The 16,678-nt window shown below is 35.7% G+C and overlaps 1 protein-coding gene across 3 annotated transcripts in view; it reads left to right on the top strand.

The window, feature by feature from the left end:
- Rbm46 (RNA binding motif protein 46) overlaps positions 1 to 16,678 on the top strand; it is a 61,717-nt gene that overhangs the window by 24,161 nt on the left and 20,878 nt on the right. Inside the window, exons 7-8 of one of the 3 annotated variants that reach the window (XM_031374173.1) lie at positions 11,218 to 11,277; positions 15,550 to 16,570. The exons of 1 other annotated variant lie outside the window; for it this stretch is intronic. In XM_031374173.1, coding sequence (XP_031230033.1) covers positions 11,218 to 11,273 — 56 coding nt within the window. In that variant the 3' untranslated portion in view covers positions 11,274 to 11,277; positions 15,550 to 16,570. Of the gene's footprint in view, positions 1 to 11,217; positions 11,278 to 15,547; positions 16,571 to 16,678 lie in introns of those variants that run through there. One more of the 3 variants, XM_031374174.1, reaches the window with a different exon arrangement.

Genomic DNA, 16,678 nt, shown 5'->3' with positions numbered 1-16,678 from the left:
AAATTGATATAAGATGGGGTTATTTGGGAAGAGGGAACCTCAATTGAGAAAATGCCTTCATTACATTAGCTAGTGGGCAATTCTGAGGGACATTTCTTGATAAATAATTAATGAAAGAGGGCTGAGCCCACTGAGTAGTGCCATCCTGGGGCTGTATGAGAAAATAGGCTGAACAAGCTTTGAAGAGCAAGTCAATAAGCGGCGTTCCTCTGTGCTCTTTGCCTCAATTCCTGCTTTTTCTGTTCTTGCCTTGTGGTGAGTTCTTCCCTGACTTCCCTTCCTGATGGACTGTAGTTGATACTATAAGCTGTAATTAACCCTTTCCTTCCCAAGTTGCTTTGATCAGGCTCTTTATTATAATAGAAAGCAAACTAAAACAATATTAACACCATTAACATTTGTTTAAACTGAAGAAATAATCAACAGCTTCTTGTATACCGCCCCCCCTCTGTGTGTGTGTGTGTGTGTGTGTGTGAGAGAGAGAGAGAGAGAGAGAGAGAGAGAGAGAGAGAGAAAGAAAGAAAGAGAGAGAGGATGAATATGAATAAATATGTACTTGAAGGCTAGAGGAACAAAACCAGAGATAAGATCCTATATAGTGATATTTCTACTTAGTTTATCTTTCTGTTACATAACACAAAATTAAAAGTAATACATTTAGTGATTCTGATTCTATAAAGAACAGGTACAGTTCCTGTTTTTGACTGATTCTTCCACGCTTGACTTTTTGACATTCCTTTTCTTTTCACCAGTCTCTTTGATAACTGAAAAGCTCTTTAAAATATTTCTCAGAATACATTCATTAGCAATTGCTACTTTTAAGTAAGAAATGACCCCGATAAATTGTGAATTAAATTGGACTAGCACACCTGTAAGTCATAATCTACTACTTGACACTAAATTGAGATACTCCTCATAGTTTTTGGTTTTCCTTTAAATGACAATATAAGAATTGTCATCTTTTTTTTTTATGCTAAAAGCATAGGTGTAATTCATGGTGATTTAAATTTAAATTCCAGTAGTTTTCTCTGTTCTCATTGAAATTAAAGATCTAAACTAAATTATAAAACTCCAGTTGAGTAGATATCAGGGGTGTTATGGAGAGAAAGTGGTTTCTGTATTGTGTTTCCATTCCACACCTGCACAGAAAATAACCAATAGTTTAAATAGCTTTATAGTTGGGATCTCCCTTTATATTTATTCACTTTATATCCCAATCATAGTCATTACTCTTGGTTCAGCTCTTCCACAGTCCCTCTCCCATTCTCCTTCCCTTCTCCTCTAAGAGAATGGATCACCTCATTATCTCCCCACCCAGGCATGTCAAAGTCTATGTTGGGCTAGCTAGGTGCTTCTCCCACTAAGGGCAGACTAGTCAACTTAAGTTAGGGGAACAGATTCCTCAGACAAGCAACAGCTTTAGGGAAAGCCCTTGCTCTGGTTGTTTGGGACCAACCTGAAGACTGAGCTGCACATCTGCCACATATTTGCAGGGAATTGGGGGTGAGTCCAGCTATGTGTGCTCTTTGGTTGGTGATTCAGTCTGAGATTCCCCAAGGGTCTAGGTTAGTTGATTCTGTTGGTCTTTCTGTGGAGTTCTTATCCCCTTTGGGGTCCTCAATTGTTCCTCCTATTCTTCCATATGACTCTCCAATCTCCATCCACTTGTTTGGCTGTTGGTCTCTGCATCCCTATGAGACAGCTACTGGGGTGGAGCCTTTCAGAGGACAGCCATGTTAGTAGGCTCCTGTCTGCAAGCATAAGATTAATAGTGTCATCCCCCGCCTCTGTATTTCCTGTAGGCAGGATAGATTTTAGGTGGAAAGTTTTGAGGGTGGGTTGGTATTTGTATTGGTCCACTGAGGTTCCTGTCTATCTATAGGAGGTGGCGTATCAGGTTCCATATCCCCACTGTTGTGAGTTTCAGCTAAGGTCACCCTTATTGATTCTTTAGAACCTTCCTTATTCATAGGTCTCTGGTACATCCTTGAGACACCTCTCATTGTCCCCAAACGCTGCCAATAACAGATTTCTTTTCATTCTCATGACCATTTGACCATCTCACCTGTCTCTCCCTACACCTGATCCTGAACTCCCCCATTACCCTTTCCATCCCCTCTCCCACCCAGTTAATTCCCTCCAGCTGTCTCATACAACTATTTTATCCCCCATTTTAAGTGAGATTCAAGCATTCTTGCTTGGGCCATTCTATCTGTTTAGCTTCTTTGTGTTTGTAGAGTGTAGCATGGATATATCCTGTATTTTATGGCTAGTATCCATTTATAGTATACTCCGTTGTGTTGATGTACCATATTTTCTTTATCCATTCTTCAGCTGAGGGACATCGAGGTTGTTTCCAATTTTTGGCTACTACAAAATAAAGCTGCCATAAACATAGCTAAGCAGGTATCCCTGTAGAACATCTTTTGGGTATATGCCCAGGAGCTATGTATATCTAGGTCTTGAGGTAGAACTATTCCTAGTTTTCTTAGAAACGGCCATATTGACTTCCAAGATGGTTGCATAAATTTGCACTCCCACCAGCAATGGAGGAATGTTCCCCTTTCTACACATCCTTGCCAGCATATGCTATCACTTGAGTTTTTGATCTTAGCCATTCTGACAGGTGTAAGATGAAGTCTCAGAGTTGCTTGATTTGCACTTCTCTGATGACTAGGGACTTTGAACATTTCTTGAAGTGTTTTTCAGCCTTTTTGAGATTCCTCTGTTGAGAATTCTCTGTTTAGCTCTGTACCTTATTTTTAAATTGGATTATTTAGGTCTTTGGTATTTGTCGAGCTCTTTATTTATTCTGGATATTAGCCCTCTGTTACATGTAGGGTTGGTAAAGATCCTTTTCCAATCTGTAAGCTGCCATTTTGTCATAATGACAGTGTTCTTTGCCTTATAGAATCTTTTCAGCTTCAAGAGGTCCCTTTTAATCAATTGTTGATATTAAAGCCTGAGCCACTAGTGTTCTGTTTAGGAAATTGTCTCTTATACCAATGCATTAAAGGGTATTTCTCACTTTCACTTCTATGAGATTTAATATATCTGGATTTATTTTGAGGTCTTTGATCTGCTGAGACTTGAATTTTGTTCAGGGTGATAGATAGGGATCTACTACAATTTTTCTACATGTAAACATCCAGTTAGACCAGAACCATTTGTTGAAGTTAATTTCTTTTTCCATTGTATGTTTTTTGGCTTCTTTATCAAAAATTAAGTGTCCATGGGTATGGAGGTTTATTTCTGGGTCTTTGATTCAATTCTGTTGATCAATGGGCCTGTTTCTATACCAATACCAGTTTTTATTACCATTGCTCTGTAGTACAGCTTGAGGTCAGGGATGGTGATTCCTTTTGAAGTTCTTTCATTGTTTTGACATCCTTAATTTTTTGTTGTTCTATATGAAGTTGAAATTGATCTTTCAAAGTCTATAAAAATTGTGTTGCAATTTTGATGGGGATTGCATTGAATCTATAGATTGGTTTTGGTCAGATGGCCATTTTCACTAAGTTAATCCTACCAGTCTATGAGCATGGGAGATTTTCCATCTCCTGATATCTTCCTCAGTTTCCTTCTCCAGGGACTTGAAGTTCCTGTCATACAGATCTTTCCCTTGCTTGGTTAGAGTTACACCAGGATATTTTGTATTATTTATTGGTTGGTGTTGTTTCCTTAATTTCTTTCTCATCCTGTTCATCATTTGTATAAAGGAGGGCTACTGATTTCTTTGAGTTAATTTTGTATCCAGCACTTTGCTGAAGGTGTTTATCAGCTGAAGGAGTTCTCTGGTGGAATTATTGGGGTCACTTACGTATACTATCATATCTAAAAATAGCAATACTTTGACTTCTTGCTTTCCAATTTGAATCTCCTTGATCTACTTTAGTTGTCTTACTGTTCTGTCTAGAACTTCAAGTTGAAGTTCTCTTGAATAGATAGGGGAGCATGGGCAGCCTTTTCTTATACCTGATTTTAATAGAATTGCTTTAAGTTTCTCTCCATTTAATTTGATGTTGGCTACTGGCTTACTGTATATTGTTTTAATTATGTTCAAGTATGTTTGGGTATGTTAGATATCCCTGATTTCCCTAAGACTAAACATGAAGGGTTTTTGGATTTTGTCAAAGGTTTTTTTCAGCATCTAATGAGATGATCATGTGTTTTTTTTCTTTCAATTTGTTTATATGGTAGATTATGTTGGTGGATTTTCATATATTGAACCATCTCTGCATCACTGGGATGAAGCCTACTTGATCATGGTAGATGATGTTTTTAATGTATTGTGTGAGTATTTTATTGAGTAGTTTTTAAAATCAATGTTCATCAGAGAAATTGGTCTGAAATTCTCCTTGTTGAGTCTTTGTGTGGTTTAGGCATCAGGGTAACTATGGCTTCATAGAATGGATTTGGCAGTGTTCCTTCTATTTCTATTTTGTGGAATTGAGGTGTAGGTATTAGCTCTTCTTTGAAGGTCTGGTAGAATTTTTGCACTAAAACCATCTGGTCCTGGGCATTTTTTGGTTGGGAGACTACTTTTATTTCGTTAAGGGTTGTAGGGCTGTTTAAATAGTTTATCTGATCTTGATTTAACTTTAGTAAGTGGTATCTGTCTAGAAAATCATCATTTTGTTAAGATTTTCCAATTTTGTGGAATACAGGATATTGCAGTAAGACCCAATGATACTTTGAATTTCCTTAGTGTCTGTTGTTATGCCTCCTTTTTTTATTTCTGATTTTATTTGGACACTGTCTCTCTGTCTTTTGGTCAGTTTGGTTAATGGTATGTCTGTCTAGTTGATTTTTCTCAAAGATCCAGCTTTTGGTTCCATTGATTCTTTCTATTATTTTCTTTGTCTTTAACTGATTGATTTCAGCCCCAATTTTGATTAATTCCTATCTTCCATCCTCTTTGGTGTGTTTGCTTCTTTTTTTCCTAAAGATTTCAGGTGTGCATTTTAAATTGTTGGTATGAGAATTTTCTAATTTCCTTATGGAGGCACTTAGTGTTATGAACTGCCCTCTTAGCACTGCTTTCATTGTGTCCCTTAAATTTGAGTATGTTGTGACTTCATTTTTATTGAATTCTAGAAAGTCTTTAATTTCTTTATTTCTTCCTTGACCCAGAGATTATTGAGTAGAGAGTTGTTTAGTTTTCATGAATGTGTAGGCTTTCTGTTGTTTCCAATTGTTGAAGTCCAGCTTTAATCCATGATGGTCTGATAAGATAAAAGATGTTATTTCAGTTTTCTTGTATCTGTTGAGGCTTGCTTTATGACCAACTATATGGTCAGTTTTGGAGAAGGATCCATGAGGGGCTGAGAAGAAAGTATATTCTTTTGTATTTGGGTGAAATATTCTATAGATATCTGTTAGGCCCATTTGCCTGGATGACATGTCAATTGGTGAGAAAGGGGTGTTGAAGTCTCCCACTATTAATGTGTGGGGAATCAATGTGGAATTTAACCTTTGACCATGTTTCTGTTACATATGTAGGTGACTTTGTGTTTGGGGCATAGATGCTCAGAATTAAGATATAATCTTGGTAGATTTTTCCTTTCATGAGTATGAAATGTCTTTCCCTGTCTCTTTAATTAATTTTGGTTGAAAGTATTTTATTAGATATTAAGATGGCTACTGTAGCTTGCTTTTTGGGTCTGTTTTCTTAGAAAACTTATTTTCTAGCCCTTTACTCTGAGGTAAATGTTTATCTTTATTGCTAAGGTGTGTTTCTTATATATAGCAGAGTGATGGATCCTGTTTTTACATCTATTCTGTTAGCCTGTGTCTTTTTTATTGGGGAATTGAATCCATTGATTTAAAGAGATATGTTATTTAAAGAGATATTTTGATGGTGGTGGTGATGGTGGTGGTGGTAGGGGTGGGGTGTGTGTGTGTGTTTGTGTTTATGTTTATGTTTGTGTGTGCTTCCTTTGTTTTTGTTGGCACGGAATTACTTGTTTTTTGGATATAGCTATCCTCTTTGGGTTGGAGTTTTCCTTCGAGTATTTTCCATAGGGCTGGATTTGGGCATAGATATTGTTTAAACTTGAATTTGTCTGGAAATATTATATTTTCTCTATCTATGGTAGTTGAGAATTTTTCTGGGTGTAGTAGTTTAGGCTGGCATCTGTGGCTCTTTTTGAGGTTGCAAGATATCTGTCTAGGCCCTTTTAGTTTTTAGAGTCTGTTGAGAATTCGGGTATAATTGTGATAGGGTTGCCTTTGTATGTTATCTGACCTTTTTATCTTGCTGCTTTAATCTTCTTTTTTTGTTCTATTGATTTTGTGTTTTGGTTATTATGTGGTGGGAGGATTTTCTTTTGGGGTCCAGTATAATTGATGTTCTATAAGCTTCTTGTATGTTTACAGGCATCTCGTTCTTTAGGTTGGGAAAGTTTTCTTCTATGATTTTGTTGAGAATACTTTCTGGTCCTTGGAACTGGCACTTTTCACCTTCTTCTATTCCTATTATTCTTAGGTTAGGTCTTTTCATGGTATCCCAGGTTTCCTGGATATTTTGTGTCAGGATTTTTTCTTTTTAGATTAAACATTTTCTTTGACTGATATATCATTTTTTTCTATTTTGTGTTCTATGCCTGAGATTGTTTCTGTCCTTCATCTCTTGTATTCTCTTGGTGATGCTTGCATTTGTTGTTCCTGTTCTCTTCCCTATCTTTTCCATCTCAAGGTTCTCTCAGTCTGTGTTTTCTTTGTTGTTTCCGTTTCCATCATCAGAGCTTGAATGATTTTATTTATTTCTTTTACCCGTTTAATTGTATTTTCCTGTATTTCTTTAAGAAATACATTTATTTCATTTCCTATTTAAAGTCCTGTATCATCTTTATAAGACTGAATTTAAGGTCATTTTCTTGTGCTTTGGTTATGTCAGGATATTCAGGGATTGCTGTAGTAGGGTAGCTGTGCTCTGATGGTGTCACATTGCCCTGGCTTTTGTTGGTTGTGTTCCTTCAAGAGTCTTTAGCCATTTGGATGGCTTTAGTTCCTGGATGTTCCTGTTGTAGTGGGGTATTGGGAGGGAGCCTAATCTCCATGATACTGGAATTACAGGCCCTATTGGGTATTCTTGGGCTGTATGGCTTTGGATCAGCAGGCTAATGAAGGTGGGCAGAGAGGATAATGGAGGTCCATCAGGCATTGCAGGTAGATTAGGGTATCAGGGAGTTCCCTAGAGGACTCAGTGGTCAGGGAGGATGGGTGGGAGAAGGGACTTGTGATCTTACTTTGTGTTGTCTGGCTCTGATAACTTCTTAAAATTAGTGGTTTTGTATTTGTTCACAATTATATATTATGAACATTATTTATATAAATGGGAGATGTTGTATTCCCCAGGTTTTTTTTTTTTGCTTTTTATTTTGACTAGCTATTTATTACATGTAAACTAAGTGTACAAATTTTGTCATCTTAGTGATTTCATGTGTGTGTAGTCTGCAGCCCACCTGAGAATGCTTCATTGTGTTTTCCTCCAGACATTATCTTCTTTTCTCCCTTAACTTAGCCACTTTTCTGGTTTGTTCTTTTGCTCTTGAAATCTATACATTTTTATTATCCTTCTTCTGATTCTTAGACGTTATGTTTCTGGAGATGATGTGTTTTGTAGCAGTTCTGCTCACTTGCTGTTACTTTATTTTTTATTTGAGACAGGGTCTAATGTATCTCAGGACATCCGTAGTTGCTATGTAGTCAAGGATGACCTAGATCCTCCTGCCTCCAAATCTGTAAATGTTGGGATTAGAGGCATGTATCTGGTTTGCATGGTGCTGAGGTATAAACCCAGGGCTTCATGCATGGTTGGCAAACAATCTCCCAACTGAGGCTCACCCTAGCCCTATTTACTGATATGAACGCAAACATCCCATGGAATTTTATAATCCTTTGCTTCCATTGCTTTTATTGATGCTGTCAGGTTTGTATTTTTGGGGTAATGATGATATTATGAACATTCTTGTACATAGTAATTTTAGTTATCATTTGCATTCTATTTCATTGATATAGTTATGTTTTTAAAAAATTAATGGACTGTGCTGAACAGTTTTTCCAGTTCATACTTTGTTAGCCATATATAGAAATTCTAGAAGTTTCATCATTGGCCAATATTTTAATATATCAGTATTTTTTGCTACTGTTTTTCAAGACGGGGTCTCTGTGTAGCCTTGGCTGTCCTGGAACTCGCTCTGTAGAGAATGATGAACTTGGCCTTGTGCAGACAAGTATAACACTTTACCAAACTAAACTTATTCTCAGTGCTCTTATATTATCTTCTTTCCATTTTTACTTTACGTGCATGTATATGATGTATATCTGAGTATGGAGATGAGAACGGCATGCCTTTGAGGTCATCCTATGATAGCTTTCAGGAGTTGGATACTGCCTTAGAGTTGTTGAAGGTCTTTGATTGTTTCTGCTTTCTGCTAGCTGTTGTGAGAGCTACTTGGTGATGCTACTGTTTCTCTCTGCCACCCATTTCCCAATATCTATGTGTTGGAGTTACAGCTATGGCATCCAGCTTGTGAAGGGGGTTTGGGTGTCTGAACTCAGGTAACAAACAGGATTATATAGCTAGTCCTTTACCCACCAAATGAGCTTATCATTCCAATTATTTACAGTTATGGAAAAATGTCATTTTCCCCATGATTCTGCAGTGTCACATCAGCATAAATCTGTGGCATTTGTGCACACATGTACAGAAAGAAGAATCACTGTTACATTAGCATAAATTAGTGGCATATGTGCTCACGTTGTACCATATGATGAACCAAGTAATAGTAATCAATTTTGTTTTTAAACCTTGAAAGTAAAACTTCCATCTGAAAACATTCTGATTTTGTGTGGATATACTGGTGAAGTTGTTTCAGCTTCATGTTTTATATATGTGGTGTTTGAAAGATTATTTTTGTTACATTAATAGTTTTTTTGTTTAGAAATGTCTAGTACTGTCTTCAAACACTGCAATTTCTCCATTTCTCCTTTGCTTGACTCCATTCTACTTAACATCTGATACTTCAGTACTTTCCACCCTGTTGTAAGTTTAGTCTGTGTTTTTCTTTCTTAGCATGCTGATAGGAAATATTGACTTGGGTTATCAGTTCTGAAATTTGACTTTATTTACTTGTTTTGATCATGCTTTGCTGCATAGTTGAGTCTGTCTCCTCCAAGCTGGGATTGCAGACCTGTGCCACTATACCTATCACAATTTAGGATTTCCAACTTCTACAAATTTTAACCTTCAAATTGTTGAGCATATCAGGCATAGCTATTTTTAAATTGCCATTTATTTTTATTAGTGTATTTGCATATATGCTCTGCATGTGTGTAGGTATATTTTCACCGGATGTCTGTGTGTGTGTGTGTGTCCGCGCACGTGTGTGCGTGCGCATGTGCATGTGGAGACCAGAGGCTGATAACTGGTGTCTTCCTCAATTGTCTCTACTTTGTTTACTAAGGCAGGGCCTCTTGTTCTTCAGTTTGTCTCTTTCTCTGCCAGCTTACCCTGAGGATTACATCCTTCCAGGCTTTAATGTATGTTCTCGGGATCTCAACTTCAGTCCTCATTTGACAGTTTTTGTCCCAAGCTATTTAGAAACTCACTTCCTATCCCTCTATCTTGATATGTTTCCTCTATAGTTTAGACATTTCAGCTGTATTACATATTTGATCTATTAAATCTTTCATGCAGTATGGAAGAGGTTTAGTTTTATTATCTATCAAAGATTTCCAGCTTTTCATCTTCGTCTTTCCTGCACACACACTAGCAAACACGTCTATTAAGAATGAACTTATTTCTGGGTCCTGTATTTCTACATGTTTTGTGCCACTGTCCAGACATGGTTATTTTAATATGGAGGTTTGAAATTTTTTGTGTTAACTATCTAGAGATCTATTTTTGTTGACTGCTATTTCTGTTGGCTTTAGTTGATCTAGTTTATTTCCTAGTATTATTGGTTTTTATTGAATGCCAGATACTGCAAATGAAAAATTAAAGAAAATTTGAAGTCTAACTGATAATTGCCTTTATTCAGAGAGGAGTAATTTCCTTATCATGGAGGTGCTTTATCACATCACAAAATTGTCCTTATTCTTAACGGGAATTGAGATACTTTGTAAGTTCAGTTATGTTCAGTTTGCTGTCTCCTTCATTTCAGTACACTCTGCTGCTCTACTCAAGGTCAGTTTTACCAGGGTAGCTCCTCTCCATTTTGTTACCTTTGAGCTTCAGTAATTTTTCTGTGAATTAGAATTTCTTGCTGTTTGTCATCTCCCTTTTGAGAATTGACCAATCGTTACAGGGACAAGGACATTCCTCAAAGAAAAGTGTATTTCTTTACATTTTCAGTATGACTTAAGATCATGGTTCTGTAATTTGTCACCCTCTTAGCTGTTGTCAATGATAATAGTTTTAGGTAACTGTTTTGTGTTTTAAAACAAAATTGATTAATGTTACCTAACCTAGTTCATCCTGTGGTACACAGTTATGACATACTTATACTGTATTTAAAACTTATACTGTTACTTAAAACTCTGCAGTGTTTTTGGAGACCATCAGACATGCTTTACTTGTGCATACTTGTATGCAGTCTCTTAGCACGGAGTTGCATGTATATTCTTGATGGGAAGGTTGCAGGCATAGAACCGACAGCCAAAATGAGTGGCTGTGACACTGGAATCCTATGTGCTTTTAGTCGTTTCGTCAGGAAAGTGACGTGCCCAGCAGGTTTTTGAAGTTTGATATTATTTTGGTCGTCTATCTCTTCTGAAAACAGGAGGGGAATGATACTTCATGTATGAGTAACTAGACTTACAAAACATTGACAATTTCTGAGTTTGCTTAGGTTTCTCATCTTTTCTGAAATCATTCAGCCTTACTTATTTTTTTAAAAAATCCTTTATGTTTGTAGGGGAGTATTTCTGAATACACTGATGAGTAAGAACTTAATTGACCTAGAAATGTTTTTTTTTTTTTTTGATGATGTACTAACTCATGATTTTCATTTAGATATCAGAATGCTGTTCTCTTTGTTCATCTTTTCAGAGTCCAGATATGACACCTGTTTGCCAATTGTCCCCTTTTATCCATTTCTTTCTTATTTACCAATCAAAAAGTTTTAAAGTTATCAAGGATTCCATGCACTTCCAAGATAGGGATAACATCAATCTAAAGACTCAATTCTTTTCTGTCTTCACTGCTTACAGACAGGGAACACAGTCTCTTCAGCCTGGACCTGTGTAGAAGAATTTGGAGGAAATAAGCAGGTAAGAAAACATCTCTTAGGAATATTGTGGTATATATAGTAGTTCTCAGAAAAACAGTTTTAAGCTAATCCTCTCATGACTATATGGGGAAATGCCTAGAATTATCTACTTAAACCCTGTATTTTACTGGCTATACTAATAGCTTTACTAGGAAGAGCTCATTAAGGAAAAAATGAAGTTAAATGGCTTTTTGTATTCAGATGTTTTCAAACTTTTGCTCAAGACAGTGTTCTGATATCTAAAATGAACCACTAGGATTTTAAATAGTTTACATCAGATATGGAGTGAATGCAATGTTTTGATTATCCAGTGTTTCTTAAGCTAAGTTGAGAATGAGACTTTTTTATGCATTATTAAAACAATATTTTGACTCTAAGTTATTTCTATAACAATTCACTCTTTAGTTTTCTCACCAGCTATAAGAAAAACTTTTAGATGAGGTTGGGGGTGCTCTATATTCCTGTGTGATTTGCCAAAACTTCTTTTTTTTTTAAACATATAAAGGAATCAGCCCCCTGTATAATTCTGTGTTCCTGGGTAGGTTATTTCACCATTGTGTGCCTTAATTCACTATTATCAAAGGGAGTAATGAGAGTACTTGCATTGCTTTTAGAAGGGTTTCATTTGTAACTGATCTTGTATGGTTATTTTTGGCATATACTAAGCACTGAACAAGTATTAATGTTACTAAACAAGTAACATTATTAATGCCTATGAGAAATCTGTTTATTGTTCTTGACACTTAAATCTTAGACTGCAAATTTATCCTCACAGATTTTAGCAAAACTGTAGCTTCTAAACGTACAGATCTTAATTCTTACCTAAGTTGTAAACATACAGTGCGATTTTAGAGCTACCTTCTTTTAAAGTCTTAGCTTGACTTAGAAAGGCTGCTTCTGAGGATTGGTTTACTGGCAAAAAAGAAACCTTGAGAAGAGTTGCAGCCTTTATTTAATCTAAGTCTTTTCTCTTCATTCTGACCCAAACACTTTATATAGTGAGCTACAGTTTTTGTCTGACCTGAAGCGTAGACGGGTACAGCACCAGTCATGGTGTTTTCTCTCAGAGGCTATTGTCCTGATGCTAGGAACTAGCATTAGAAGGAGTCTGCTGTAAGGATCTTTTAGTACACAGAGCAATATAGTTTATTTGGTCTTTTTGCTTCTTTGGAAGGAAAGCAGTTGGACAAATTTTCGTGTCAATGCATAATTTCTTTATATGTGGCCCTCTTTCATCCTTTTGTTTTTGTGCTAAGTTTTGGTCTCTAGATGCCTTTATTGGTCATATTCTCTCATAATTTCCCAGAAATGGGGAAGAGGAGGGAAATGAATCAGAATCAAGCCCATCCTTGGGTAAATGGCAAGGAAAGAACAGCCTGGGATACAGGAGACACTGTCCAGGGATACAGAGTGGTAGGAAGGGGGAGGGAGAGAGGGGAGAGAAAAGGAGAGAGGAGGGAATAAATCTCTATTATATTGAAACATTTCATGGTTGATCCACCAATGCAAATGAAATTACAAAAAAATTAATACATAAGGAAATAAGATGCTGCATGCAATGAGAATAGAAGTTGTGGAAATATACTATGTTCAAGTCACATCCAGTCTGCTTAAGAGAATAGCACCATTGACTTGACTTTTGTTCTCCTACCCATTAAAAATGGAGATCTTTGGGGACTTTTTGAGATGTGGTTTTTCAAATTTCCTGCTAAGATTGCTCTAAAAGCTTGGCTGAATGTAAACAAAACTTTGCTAGGATTAGGAGATCTAAAAGTTTTAACTTTTTAAAAAACCTATTTACCTGTGAACCTATGGATCTGTTTACCTAAAACAATTGTCAGGTTTTTTTGTCATTCATATGAATTAAAATCATTTGATTTAAAGACTTGTAAAGTCTTAGCTTGTTCTCAGTTTTCAATTTGGAATTAAATTACTAAAAAGTTTATTAGAATCAATAATCAAAAGACAAAACCAATTTTATACATAATATGCCAAGAGACTTAGCATATCTGAACAAATATATGTATAAATATGTAATGACCACATTATTAATCATAAGGGAATCTAAATTAAAACTACAGTGAAATACAATTTCACATTTACTGGCATAGCTGTAATTAACACTGCCAGGCCAGGTTTGGTGGTGTGTACTCGTTACCACATTTGAGAGGAAGAACTAGGAGAATCCGTGCAAATTTAAGGCCAGTCTCTTCTACAAAGTGAATTTCAGGACAACCAGTTAGAATAAGATGTGTACAACACCATCCACCCCCTGTGTGTATATGTATATGTGCTGCATGTCAACTGTTGTAGGAGATGTGATCAACAGGCAGTTTCAGATTTTACTATTTGAATATAAAGAGGTCACAGTGAAGAACTTGAGAGCATATCATCTCTACCCCATGCCCCTGCAGCTCTGTTCCCAGCTGTTTACCATCGCAAAGAGAAACCATCACAAAAAGTTTATATAAGAATGAGCATAGAGCATATTTTATTGTAAGAGATCAGTGTTAGAAAAGTTCACATATTTATCAACAGGTGACTTCATAAAAATCATGGTATATTTTAAACTACCAAGAAATACTCAACAATGAAATGGTAGAAATTACTCAAATAGGTAGCATGAATCTTAGAGGTTATATTGAACAAAAGAAGCTAGAAATAGAAATTATTTTTAAAACAATGAAATCCAAAAACAGATGAATTAATCCAAGGTGATAGAAATCAGAATGTGGCCGGGCAGTGGTGGCACACAACCTTTAATCCCAGCACTTGGGAGGGAGATGGATTTCTGAGTTCGAGGCCAGCCTGGTCTACAGAGTGAGATCCAGGACAGCCAGGGCTATACAGAGAAACCCTGTCTCAAAAGTCTCCCCCAGCCTCCCAAAAAGTCAGAATGTGAGCTTGCCTATAGGACAACTAACTGAAGAGACGGGTGATTTTTTTTTTTTAATATGTTCATTGTGGATGACATAGCTTATATACATATCAAAATTAAATGAAGGCATATGCCTTCTATTGTCTGGAAATTGAAACTCTGTTTTAAGTATCCAGACATGAATTATATAAAGTATATAATTTAAACTCTGAAGTTGGCTCTATAGCACTCATTATAAAGGATATACAAATCAGTTTGGGTCTGAAATAGGAGACTGAAGAGTTGAGGATGAACCTGAAGAGGAAAACCTGGGACAGGGTAGGGTTGAGTATGAACATCATTGGAATTTTAAATTGTTTATTCATTTTTCTTCTTGTGCATTCTGTTTTCTGTATATCAGTTATATATAAGGAATGGGCACCTACTCCTAGGTTTATTCAGCCATACAGTTTCACTTTACATTTGACTTAGTATCTTATTTGACATGTGTTCTGATTTCTAATCACCCAGATGTTTTTCTGAAAATACTTGTGTTCTTAGTGGTTTTAAGAATCGGGGTTCACTTTTGAAGTGCTTGTAAAATCTTAACAAGCATCTAACTGAAAGCTTTCTCTTGCTCAATTCCCATAGTAGTTGTCTCATATCATCTTACACGAATAATATTTTGAGTAAACTTTTAATTTGGGATTTAATGTAGTATTTTTAGTGAGAGTATAGCAGGTAATGTGTGTTTGTGTAAAGCTGTATGGTAGAAGACTGCCAGAAACAAGTGTTATGTACATAGCCTGCTATTGAGCTTGCTTTTAAATCTTCTCCTGGTAATATCTCCTGAGCTCACATTTTACAAGTAGGCTCCGTTACCTCTTCAGTGGATGTAAACTCAAAAAAAGCATGATATGTATTTGAAAACTATATTTCTTATCTACTGAAGTCACTTCTCAATCATGTTGATTACTACATTAGTGTAATTTAAAGAGCCAGGTGCATTAAAAGTATGTGACTGCTAAGGTACTGACTGGATTTGCATAATAATCTTCAGCAAGAAAGAATCAGAAAATTTAATACATTAATTAATACATAGTCTTCATTAATATATAGTAGATCTTATGTTTCAGTTAATATTTTAATATTTAGCCTTTGGGTAAAGAAGAATCTTGTAATGAAGAAATAAAGCTGATGTTAGAATAGCAAATGATTTCAAAGTAATTTCTCATTTCAAAATACCCAAAATATTTTGAACATTGCTTTGGACATTTCAAAACATGTTTATATTTTCTTAAAACAAGCTGCTTTATTGACCTTGTGGTACCATTCATTTAAATTTAGAGTTTTACAATGCTAGCAATTAAACCTATTTACAACTGATTTTCACTTTTTTATTTTTTTCTTAAATAGGTCCTTTCTGATGTTGCTTGAGCTTATTCTCCTGCAGTTGGTCTCATTCCTGTTCGTTAAACATTAAGTTTCATGACAACATTAAGTTAATGCTCATGTGTTATAGACCTCATAGTGAATGATATTGGAGGGTGAAAGCTTGCCCTGTATATTAAATGATCTTACTCCATTTCTTCCATTCCAACAGTAGCACAACTTTTAAAAATGATCGTTTTACAGACACAGTCACCACTTTGACTTATGCTGTAGTAAAGAGCATAGTTGAGTTTTTGGAAAGTACAGGATCTACAAATTTGGTCAATAAAACACACACATACAGAATTACTACAATTAAGGAAGCAGGAAATTATTGGTACATAAGATGAACGTTTGTTTGAAATTAATATTTCAAATATAATTGTTTTAATATAAATTTGGTTAATTTTGGATAATTTTCTATCCTATTAAGTTGATAATGGTTTTTGATGTTCTTTTGGTAGAGATGATTCATCTTACTGTTTTGTGGTACCAGTGAGACTCTAATGTTAAATTGATATTTGGTTGTACGAATGTTTATGCCAGCATTTAAATAATGAAATTTTGGACAGTTAGTTTATACCAGAAGTCCAGGGGAAAGTGCTTATGCTGGCTTTATACTTAATATGGTTAAAACAAAGGAAAAAAAAGAAAAGAAACTGAATTCACTGTTCTTTTATCTTTTTCTTCATGATCTACCCTTGGTGTCAGGTCCAATTTAACAGAAACTTTTTGTTGATTAAAGAGAAATCAGGGGTTCTCTTTTTCTGTGTTAAAAAGAAAAAGATAGCCAAAATGCACTGTAGTAAGACCTTTCAGACAGTGTTGTCAGTTAAGGAAAGAACCCTGACTTGATGTAACTGCGAGTGTTTGCACTGCAGTGATAGTAATCTACCACCATTACAGTATCATCAGGTATTTAAATGTTAGAACATTATGTTAAAACGTGATTGTCATTTGAATGTTTTGTCTTTTGAATTAAATTTGTGTCCACAAAGATGTGCAGCATAATTGTTCATATATTTATTTACAGACTACAATTTCCGTCGCAGCTCAATAAATAGTCTTTCCCCTGTTAGCGCTACCCTCTCTTCTGGGACTCCCAGCGTGCTTC

The sequence above is a fragment of the Mastomys coucha genome, unplaced genomic scaffold (genome assembly GCF_008632895.1).
Source record: "Mastomys coucha isolate ucsf_1 unplaced genomic scaffold, UCSF_Mcou_1 pScaffold16, whole genome shotgun sequence".
NCBI lineage: Eukaryota > Metazoa > Chordata > Mammalia > Rodentia > Muridae > Mastomys > Mastomys coucha.
Note: the sequence above shows the minus strand (reverse complement) of the source record. Positions and strands in the feature narration are given on the sequence as shown.